Source organism: Choristoneura fumiferana, chromosome 28 (genome assembly GCF_025370935.1).
Source record: "Choristoneura fumiferana chromosome 28, NRCan_CFum_1, whole genome shotgun sequence".
NCBI lineage: Eukaryota > Metazoa > Arthropoda > Insecta > Lepidoptera > Tortricidae > Choristoneura > Choristoneura fumiferana.
Genome location: NC_133499.1, coordinates 1685197 through 1696739, shown reverse-complemented (window position 1 = coordinate 1696739; position 11543 = coordinate 1685197). Strand labels below are relative to the sequence as shown.

At 37.9% G+C, this 11543-nt stretch overlaps 1 protein-coding gene across 3 annotated transcripts in view; it reads right to left on the bottom strand.

Moving 5' to 3' along the window:
- Nucleotides 1-11543, bottom strand: part of LOC141443957 (fatty acyl-CoA reductase 1) — a 97075-nt gene that overhangs the window by 60765 nt on the left and 24767 nt on the right. For all 3 annotated transcript variants that reach the window (XM_074109387.1, XM_074109389.1, XM_074109388.1), the window contains exons 4-9: nt 5909-6075; nt 5357-5447; nt 4283-4428; nt 3168-3277; nt 2386-2457; nt 767-887 (exon numbers count right to left, since the gene is read on the bottom strand). In XM_074109387.1, the coding sequence (XP_073965488.1) occupies nt 767-887; nt 2386-2457; nt 3168-3277; nt 4283-4428; nt 5357-5447; nt 5909-6075 (707 nt within the window). The remainder of the gene's footprint in view (nt 1-766; nt 888-2385; nt 2458-3167; nt 3278-4282; nt 4429-5356; nt 5448-5908; nt 6076-11543) is intronic.

Sequence of the window (11543 nt, the reverse complement as noted above, 5' to 3'; positions counted from 1 at the left end):
TAGTATTTTGAACAGCAGAAGCCTGTGGAACTTGAAATGACAATGTTCGGGTTTCTCAACTTTTCTAAATTGGTTAGATTATTATTATAGTGTCAAACGCTTAGCTGTTTATGAGATTTCGCCTTCGATGTATTGTTGACAGAAGATTTCGCTCCTTTTTTAGGGTTCCCTAGTCAACTAGGAACCCTATAGTTTCGCCACGGCTAAGCTCAGAGACCGTTAGTACTAGAAAGCTGTACTTTGGCATGAATATACATACATATCAGTCACGCCAACAGAGGTAAAATAAAAAAATTAAAAAAAAGTTTTTATTTTACCTCCCATAAGACGTTAACCGGGGGTGATTTTTTTTCTCGACTAACTCTATCATTATTTTTTTATTAATTTTATAACATTAAATTTTTCAAAATTTTAATGAACATTTGCTTTTTAAGTTGAATATTTCGCAAACAGATCACTGAATCGAAAAGTCATCTTTACAACTCTGCTATGATTTTAAAGAGCTATCTAATAATACTCCACACTAAGGGGTTAGGCAAGAAAAAAGTCACCCGCACTTCACGTCTATGGGAGGTACTTTCCTACCATTTCATCTACATAGTTGCTACATACATCCGTGCAAAATTACAGCTTTCTACGTATCATTGATAGCCGTGGACGGGAAGACGGACGGGCGAACGACAGACAGACAGACCTGCCGAAACTAATAAGGTTTTTGCCACTTTGGCTACGAAACCCTAAAAAACGCTTTTTACTGGCTACTTACCCTTCCTGGATCCAATACCAAGCGCTGATCATGATGCCGCTGACAAACACGTCCACGGGCAAATAGTCAGCGTAACTGTTGCTCTTGCAGTACATCGAGCGAATGACGCCTTTACCCGCACCTGATGTTAAAATTAGTTTTTATTAAAATAATAACTAAACCATAAAAAAAAAAATACAAGTTTCTTGCTGACTGTACTGTTTGTTGACTGTACTTGCATTGTCACCCAAACTACATTTGCATACCTAATTTCAAGTCGATGCCATTAACCGTTGAAGAGTTCCGTCCTGCGGAGACGATCCTGGCCGGACCACCAGGATGTCACTACCAGAATATTGTATTGTCACCAGATTTACATAAGTATGCCAAATTTCAAGTCAATTGGACCCCTAAAAGTGGGTCAAGTTTAGCTTTTTTTTTTATTATTCGACTGGAAGGCAAACGAGCAAGTGGGTCTCCTGATGGTAAGAGATCACCACCGCCCATAGACACTGTAACACAGGGGGATTGCAGATGCGTTGCCAACCTAGAGGCCTAAGATGGGATACCTCAAGTGCCAGTAATTTCACGCTGTCTTACTCTCCACGCTGAAAAACAACAGTGCAAGCACTGCTGCTGCACGGCAAGATTAGCGAGCAAGATGGTGGTAGCAATCCGGCGGACCTTGCACAAGCCTACTACCTGCAAGCAGCTTCCAAGATTTGACCGAAACAAACAATAAATAAATTTTCTCAAAAATGTCCGTAAAAGTTGACATTATTCTTTACATATCAGAAGGTGAAGTGCGTAGTTTATGGTCAGCGAAAAATTAAAAAGTTAAAAAGATTGCAGGCGCGCTAGCTCGACAATAATGAATGAGCGCGCCTGCAATCATTTACATTTTTTTTAAGTTAAAAAGCCGGTATCAGATATTTTTGTTGAACTCCGGACTTTTCTATGGGTCTGAAATAGTTGTGGTGTTTTCGGTGGAAAAATATACCTGCAGTTTATTTTTAATGTTGTTAAAATTTTTGGAATAAAATTAAATTTATAATATATTTTGAGAAAAAAAATATTCTATTTCAGATTTGTTCACCATTTTTGAGAAAAGCTTTATATTAGTCTCGGCTGGAATAGCAAATGCTGCTCGCTATTAGTTAAACGGACTCGCACTCAATACTCAAACTCAGCCAGCAATTGCCTACTTCCAGGCCACGACAATAATCTACTAAAACAAAGCAAGTTAAAGAAAAGCTTATATAAAAAATCAAGTTTTCTTGCTAATCCGAAATTGGACGACATCAGCGTGCAGCGACGCGGCGAATGTGTTCTCTGTTCATTGGACGGCTGAAACGCTCGCCGGACAGTGGTTACCTCGCAGGACACGTAATGAACCGAAAACACGCTCGCCGCGTCGCCGCCCGCGCAGCTGCCAGCTGACTTTGTGACCGCGGCCATAGTCCCATCTCGTAGCCAGATTTGGTAGGTAGCTAAGAAATAAAAATGGTGGTTTCCCCATCTTGTTGCAATGTGGAAAGTAATTTAATGGAACAGGATGAAATCAAATGGAATGGAATAGATTAGGATGGAAAGGAATGTAATGGAACGGAATGGAATAGAATAAAAGGAATGGAATTTACCAATGAGCAGTCCTGTGGGTCCGTTGATGTTGTCAGTCCAACCAGGAATGGGCTCCTGCCAGATTGGGATCACTGCAAGAGAAATATTTATAAGTGATTCAATAGATTATTTTAAAGAAGCAAATGCGAAAAAGAAGCAAATATTTTGCTTACATATTATGTATAGCGAATAGGAATACATTTTACTAGTGAGAACCATAAATTACGAAAAGTTAAAAAATCACGAAAAATATGCGCATATGCACCTGTTACTTATTATTTTTTTAATCCACTTCAAAAATTAAGGTTGTCTCGTCTGTTAAAGTTTAACCCGTCGCGCGACCAACGTCTTTTTTGGGTAGTTTTGGACTAGTACCCTATGTTAAAGGATGATCGAAAGTAGTAAAAAATAAAAAAAATGATTAATTAAGTAATAGAGATCTAGTCTACTGGACTTGTTTTTCCCTTTTGGCTTTTATTTAAAGTTTTCTTAAAGGTATTAAATTTTTTTTAAATTAATTATAAAAACATAAAAATATTCAGCCACATTCGTCGTCAAATTAATAATAAAGAAAAACGAAATACCCAACACATTGATTAATTAATAATTATACTATACTAGCTGTTTCCCGCGGCTTCGCCCCCGTTGTATTTTTTCTGTATTTTCTTCCATAAAAACCTTCTCCTGATAGTAATGAACACAGCAAAAAAAGAATTAGCGAAATCAGATCAGTCGTTCCCGAGTTTTGCGCTTAGCAACACATTTTACGATTCATTTTTATTTATATAGATTTTAGTCTCACCTATAGAAGGGCGCAGCACTATTGCCGGTATCTCGTCAAACGCCTCCACGACAAGGGCCTCGCCCAGGGCTTTGGTGAACGCGTACGAGTTCGGGATCTTGTTCAGTAGTCTGCAGACAAACACACATACAATTCAGGGATAGCGAAAATACTAATAGAAGGTAACCTTATTCAGACACTTTCAGCCAGACAGAGTCAGACAATTTGATCTACAGTCTGACTCAGACACAGACCTCAGGCCCAGTTAAACTGGGGGCTTATTTTTGTTACATTAGTCAAAAGAGTCGTTCAAAATACTCGTACGACACGTTTTACTAAGGAGTGGCGTCACATACATACTCCGGAACCCTAAAAAAACAAGAACACGACTGCCTTAATTTTTTTTTTAGTTTTTAGAGTTCCGGAACCAAAATGGCAAAAACGGAACCCTTATAGTTTCGTCAAGTCCGTCCGTCCGTATGTCACAGGTATTTTACTCGAAAACTACAAGATGTATATCAATGAAATTTGGAGTACAGATGTCTTGTCAAAGCCGCTATTTAGTTTTGTAGTTAAATTACAAAAATATATATTTATAGGGTGCCCCCCCCCCCCTAGGGTGCTACATACACGTAACAGAAATTGATATTTTTTTTTTAACTCGCATCAACGTGTGGCACATAATTCGACAGCTCTTTTGAAAAGATAGTAAGGTTTCTCAAAAACTTTTTTGATTAAGTGAAGATTTCCGGAAATAATCGCTCCCAAAGTAACAAAAATTGTTTCCCCTCCCCCCTCTATCTTGTAAACCGTTTGTCCAAAAAATATGCCAAAACTAAACCACGACGAAAAAAATTGGTTTCAACATGATCGGACATACCGTTTTAGAGTTATTGCCGAAAAACTGCGCTTCTCTACAAAAGGACGTAAGTGCCGTGAAGATACGCTCTTTTTCTGGTAATAGAATTTAAGACTCTAGTAAGTGTTTTAATTCCGGTTTTATTAAAACTTTCTTAAGCAGTCGAGTCTTTGATAATTTCCTTTTGAGGATAGAGCCTTAAGAATAGTTTAAGCTAGTGAAATAAAACTTTTGGGAAAAATATTCTCGGCGATAAATGAGAGAACTCTGGACTTACTGTGGCGTGACGGCGGCCACAGTGGCCTCGTCCATCCACTCCATGGACTCGATGATCTTGTGGGGGTCGGCTGGAGGGGGGTACGGCTTCTCCTCCAGAAGCTTTTCGTGCAGGTGGCAATAGGCGGTCGAGATGTGGATCATTAGCTGGAATAGGAGGAAAAATTAGGATAAGATAAAATAAGTTTTTGGTAAAACTAGGTCAATTGGTGTGAATTGTCTCGTGATATTTATTTATTATTATTATTTATTTATTTATCTCTATTCCGGGGAACTATGCAATTTTCTGGGATAAACCTATCCTATGTCCGGCCCGGGGACTCAAACTACGAGTATCTGTTTACCGAATTCCATCCAAATCGGTTTAGCGGTTTGGACGTCATTGAGTAACAAACATCCAAACATCTTCACAAACTTTCACATTTATAATATTAGTAGGATTCTTTCACGCAGGCAAAGCCCCGAGCATAATCTAGTCTTATTTACATTGATTCATCATCATCAACGCCCAGCCTATAAACGTGCCACTGCTAGGCACAGGGTTCCTCTCAGAATAAAAGGGCTTGGGCCATAGTTCCCACGCGAGCGGGGTTAAATAGTAGATTGTACAACAAGAGCATAAAACGAGTCATTTTATCCGAGACAGCCATTTTACACCGATGGTGACTAAACGCCCGCGCGCGCGTTTAATGCTCGAGTTTTACACACTTCGATTGCGAGGAGTTGAAATAACAACAGTGGAAACATTATTCACTTACTAGGTTAGGTAGGTACCTTTTATTTCTAGTTTTATACAAATTAATAATTATTAAAACAGTATATAGAAACTTTTTTGGGTGTGGCTGTTAACACCTGATTGCCTTGATCTTAGACGAAGATTTTACTTTATGCACTAGAGCATAAAAAAAACATTGTATGTCGACAAGATCTAGCATAAACACGAACTTTACAAGCATGAGAAGTGAAAAAATATTGAAATGGAACTAATAATTCTGCATACAAACTTTTTGATTTAGCATAGACGGTGGCGCCGAAATCGTTCTATTCTTGTTAATTTGACAAGAAGTTTACATACCTTAAGATGTTTGCATTCCTTAGCGATACCAACGACTACCTTGGTGGCGCGTACGTTGAGGAAAACTGCTTTCCTTAACTCTTCGTCGAACCTGTGTAGGAAAAGTTTTAAATATTTTAAACAAGCGAACATTGTCGACAGCGCCATCTATTAATGAGTAGTAAAATTGTACATTTCATCAACCATTTCTCTATTAGGTTTCCATATTTTACCGTACCATAATGAAGTTACTACTATCACAAACAGAGAATATATGTGTGAACATATGAAAATTTAATACAGAATGACAACATTTAAATTTTATTCATTTAAGTTTAAGTTAGGTGTTATTTTAATTCATCAAAATCAAAATGTCAAACTTTGCATCTTGATCGGTGCATTTCATGTTTGTTTTTTTTTTTTTACCTTTTATTTTTGTTGTTTATTCTTATTTTTAAATTTTTTGTATTTGTGTGTGAATGTGAATAAATGTCTTCTTTCTTTTTTTCATTTATTCCCAGAAGTAATAAATACTGAACACAGCGCCATCTATTGTCAAGTAGCCAAACTCACCTAATGGTCGCAGCAGCGTGAATGATAATGTCGACGTTATCTATAATCTTCTGACGATCCGCGGCGCTAAGGCCAATATCGGGCTGTTCTGCATCTCCAGAGATCAGCGTCATCTTCTCCATGAGAGGCTCCAGACCGCCGCGCATGTTGCGAAGTTTCTCGAACAACTGAAAAAACACGCGATGTTTAGATAGTTCGTTTGGTGTTCGTAAGATGGCGCGAGCAATTTTTTTTTTAAACGGGCAAAGTTTGTGACAGTATCCCATAGGGCAAAACATTAAATAACAAGAAAAAATATGTAGGTACATCTCACAATTGACGATAACTAATACAGGAAACATCGCGACAGCCAAACTGACTTTCAACCGACTTCAAAAGGGAGGAGGTTCTCAATTCGTCTGTATGTTTTTTTTTGTCGGGTTGTTTGTTTCGCGATAAATTTGAATTAGAAAATTCTTTTTTTGTTCTAAAGGACATACTTCCGACGGTCCCATTGTCACCAAGTCAGGATCTGATGATGGGATCTTAGAGAAATGAGGGCAACCCTCAAATTTTATAAGGCATACCGAGCATACTTTTTGCTTAATAGGACCCAACTCGTCTGTATACCACTTTCTCACTTTTTCACACCTAATAGTATAGCGATTTTGGCATTTTTAACACCAAGTCAACTATTTACATTCAGAAAATATCATTTGGTGAACTGGACCTGACGAAGAAGACCGTAGGTACCGGTACTCTATATAAAATAATATAACTGAGACGCCATTTTGGCTACAAATCACTAAAAACCATGGGGAAAGATTTTTTTTACGAAAAATGAAAACCGACACAAAAACCTTGAAAATAATTTTCTACCAGTTCTGAAGTCGGTGCCTCAGCACGAGCCAGCAGGAGTATATAGGTACCTATAGTATGTATCTAGGTAAGTAGTACACGACTTAGGTCACTTCTGCTGAGGTATAACCGACTTCAAACTAGTAGAAAAAAATATTTTTAAGGATTTTGTAGTCTTTCCATGATTTAAAAAAAACCGGCCAAGAGCGTGTCGGACACGCCCGAAATAGGGTTCCGTAAGTCATTACGAAAAATTAAAGTATATTTTTCTAAGGTTTTCGTACCTAGTTTGTACGGAATATTCCAAAGTATATTTTATACCTTAGGCTGCTATTTACTCTTAGGGCTGTTCACCGTCCATTGATTAGCGTTAACCAACTGTTAAATGTGATGCCGTCTCCGTCTATTCGAACAAAACAAATAGAGACGCATCACACCAACCGCCAGTTAACATAATCAATGGTATGGTGAAACAGCCCTTAAACTACTAATAATTCTCAGAAAACCTAACCGTTTTAGTTTTCTGTAAGTTTGATAAACTTACTTACTACCATCCTGAATTTTAAAATTTTTCCACCCACCGGTTTACATTTTAGAGGGGGGGACCCTGGATTTTAATGAAAATTTGTACTTTAAAGTTGAATATTTTGCAAACTAATCACTGAATCGAAAAATCGTTATAGCAACCAGTGGTCCTAATGGTTTTAAAATACCTATCCAACGACTACAAGATTGGATGAGAAAAAAAATCACCCCCACTTTACGTCACAAAAACTGTGACAAGAGAACACAACACAATATAATATAATATAATAGGAAACAATAAATAAAAACTACATAAATATACCTAACTAGTCGCAGTGGAGACAATGGGTCCCGGCTGATAGAGACCTCAGGAGACCCCAGAGCTGGCGCTTACCTCTCCCAGCGAATTTCTCTGACTGTACAGAGAGGTAATGCCGCCAGTGTTATGGAGTCTATGCCGCAGGAGGGCCTCTTTAATGGTGTTTTCTTTTTATAGAAATATATTGAAAAATTAAGAAATATATTGAAAAATAGATATATTGAAATTCCCCCATTAAACTATCTAAACATTTACATTTCTGTATTGAAATACACTAGTCTAGTTTGTATTCGACGACCGGATGGCCGACTGGTTAGATAACCTGACTACGAAGCTTAAGGTCCCGGGTTCGAGTCCCGGCCGGGGCAAATATTTGTATGAATAATACGAATGTTTGTTCTCGGTCTGGATGTTTATATATATTTAAGTATGTATTTATCTATATAAGTATGTTTATCCGTTGCCTAGTGTCCATAGTACAAGCTTTGCTTAGTTTGGGACTACAATTGGTGTCAAGTGTCCCATGATATTTATTATTTATTTATTTATTAATGATAGATTAGTGAAATGTTTAAAATACAATTCAATTCAAGTCTTGAAAGTATAGCTCCAAGATACTATCGATGATTCCGCCAGTGTCGAGGTTGGAAAAGACACTATCAGTTTAGCCGTTGTTCGGTAGATTGTTTAAAATCCTTAAATATGCCAAATCTGGCAGCTGAAGTTTGTTTACATTTAGTTAAATACCTATCCAAAGCAATTATAGTAGGGTTAGAGGAAAGGTTACGTTTCGACTTAAACAAAGCAAGACTCGAACAAAATGGTGACGTGCCTCAGCATAACTTAACCTCTGGGGCACTACTCGATGATCTAGCAACACCACGGGATTACGACAGTGCGCCATACATCCCTGTATTTCTATTATTATTATTTTTTGTATTTTTTTTTCTTTAAGTGTATAATATAGTTTTTAAGTATTTTATTTGTGATTATATTTTTATGAAAAAATGTCTTTCTGCCAAGTTTCTTGCGGCGCATTCTCTTAGCAATGATGGTCTTTCCGAAAGCGATGGTAGTTTAAAAAAATGACGTGTAAAAGTGCCCATTGCGGCCTATTTACTGAATAAATCATTTTTTTTTTTTTATTTGAAATTGGTATTATGGGTTTCAAAAAACATTTCTCACTATTCTCATCTCACTAATACTCGTATGATCAATGCGAAAGCTTGTAAGTCTGTTTGTTTGTTTGTTACTGCATCACGTCTAAACCGCTGAACTGATTTACATGATATTCGGTATACAGATAGTTTGAGTCCCGGAGAAGGACATAGGATAGTTTTTATCCCGGGAAATTACATAGTTCCCGCGGGACAGCAATAAAAGTATTCTACGCGGACGGAGTCGCGGGTAACAGGCTAGTCCTACTAATAATATTATAAATGTGAAAGTTTGTGAGTGAGTGAGTGAGTGAGTGAGTATGTTTGTTACTTCTTCACGCTGAAACGGCTGGTCGGATTTGGATGAAATTTTTAAGAGCAAATGCACGAGTTACTACTAAATATATCCAATTTACTATGGGTGTCTCTACAACATTTATTTATTTATTTAAGGAGAACCAACAGCTAAAAACACAATATACCTATGTAGAAGGAATAGCAACACAGAGCCAATAACAGGATCCCACAGATAGCTATAGTTTACATGTTTAAGCTTAACTTAACATTTGAAGAATTCTCTCGATTTCCTTAAGCATCAGATCCTGATTTGGTGCTTATGGGACCTAATTGAAGACATTCCTAGACATTCCTAGACGAACGCAAATAAATTTTTCAAATCGGTTCATAAATGACGGAGTTCTGAGGTAACAAACAAAAAAAACTGAATTGATAACCTCCTCCTTTTTTGAAGTCGGTTAAAAATGTTTAAAATCCTTGAATGTACCAAATCTGGCAGCTGAATTTTGTTTACATTTAGTTAAATACCTATTAAAACCAAGTATAGGGTCAGACGAAAGGTTAGGTTTAGACCGAAACAAAGCAAGACCATTGGTGACGTGCCTCCGCATAACTTAACCTCTGGACTACTCGATGACCTAGCAAGACCTGGGGATTACGACAAAGCGCTAGGTACAGTCACCAGCATTAATATCTGTCCTTTTTGGTATCCTGCCGTGTCACCTAGTAACATAGTTTTAGTGCTAGTTCTAGTCTTAGTTTTAGGTGGTACTTTTTGGAGCCAAAATAAACTTTTCTTTCTTTCTTTCTGTCACAGCGGAGCGTGCAAAAATATCTGACACGTCCTTCCGGCCCTAGAAAAAGAGTCGTATCAGATAGTTATGCACGCTTGTTCTGTCATATATTGGTGCTGGTGACTGTATTATAGGTTTCAAAATGCATAGGAATAAATTTGCTGTCAGTTAGTGACGTCATCATGTCATCATCATTCATTTATTAAGTATAACGTAACCAACAAAAAGTTGAAAAAACCCAAGACTTTGTCACTTCAAAGTTCAATATCTCAAAAACGGCTAAGCCGATTTTGATGAAGCATAACTAAGAACCATCGCAGCTAGAAAACCTGATTTTAAACAAAAGAACCGCATTCAAATCGGACAAACACCGACAGACAGACACACATAGCGGTCAAACTTATAACACCCCTTTTTTGCGTCGGGGGTAAAAAATAGACATCGACAACCCTAAGCGCCCGCGCCGGAGTAGGCAGTTAAGTCTCCTAAAGGGTCGGAGTTTACATACTTCTCCTATTTTACTATGGTCATGCAAATGAATCCCTACTAATATTAAAATGTCCCTACCAATATGAAAAATCCTGCCTGTTACTTTTTCACGCTTCAAAAGATGAATCAATTTAGACGAAATTCGGTGTGGTGATAGTGGGAGCCCCAAGGAAGGACATAGGCTACTTTTTATCCCGGACAAATGCATAGTACCTGCGGGATAGCGATGAGCGAATACTGCGCACACGCAGACCCCCCTCAAGAGCCCTTCCTCGGGACTACAACTACCTTTCTAAATACCGAATTTCGTTTAAATCGTATCAGCGGTTGAAGCGTGAAAAGATAAGAAAGACAGAGGTACTCTCACATTTATATATTTGCAGGTGGTAGGACCTTGTGCAAGTTCCGCCCGGATTGCTACCACCATCTTGCTTGCTAATCCTGCCGTGAAGCACCAGTGCTTGCACTGTTGTGTTTCGGCGTGGAGAGTAAGACAGCCGGTGAAATAACTGGCACTTGAGGTATCCCATCTTAGGCCTCTAGTTTGGCAACGCATCTGCAATCCCCCTGGTGTTGCAGGTATCTATGGGCGGTGGTGATCTCATACCATCAGGAGACCCTCATGCTCGTTTGCCATCCAGATGAATAAAAAAAGTACATTATAATTATTAATATTATTATATTAGGGATAAACGATTTAAATTGAATTTGCGTACGGACCCCTAACAATCGGCCCAAGTGTGCAGCAACGATAGTGCAAGCATTTTCGACATACTTTAACTGCGTTCCGCCGCTGCACGCTGCAGCGTTGCAACACCGGCTTGCCTCGAGCGGACTTACTGCACTTCTTTTGTAGTATAAGAGCCGGTACACATTTTAGAGCAGTTATTTTATTTATTCATTTGAGGGAATGGAAAAAAATGTACAATGATTTATTTATTATTAGTCTTTACCGTGTACCATTAGATCTATAAGCTGAATTGGGTAGATTACTGAATAAAAGAACTGAATTAACTTCAATAATTATAGTTACGAAAATAGGGCCTTTTTGAAGCGGAAATATAAATTTACCTCTATGATATTCAAGGTATATGAGTGCCAAATTTCAAGTCTTTAGCTTGAGCCGTTAGTCAGACAGAATTTTGAATTTTATACGTAGGTATAGATATTAGTAGGTTAGGATTGGATTAATGGAGGATTTTACAAATACCCACTCT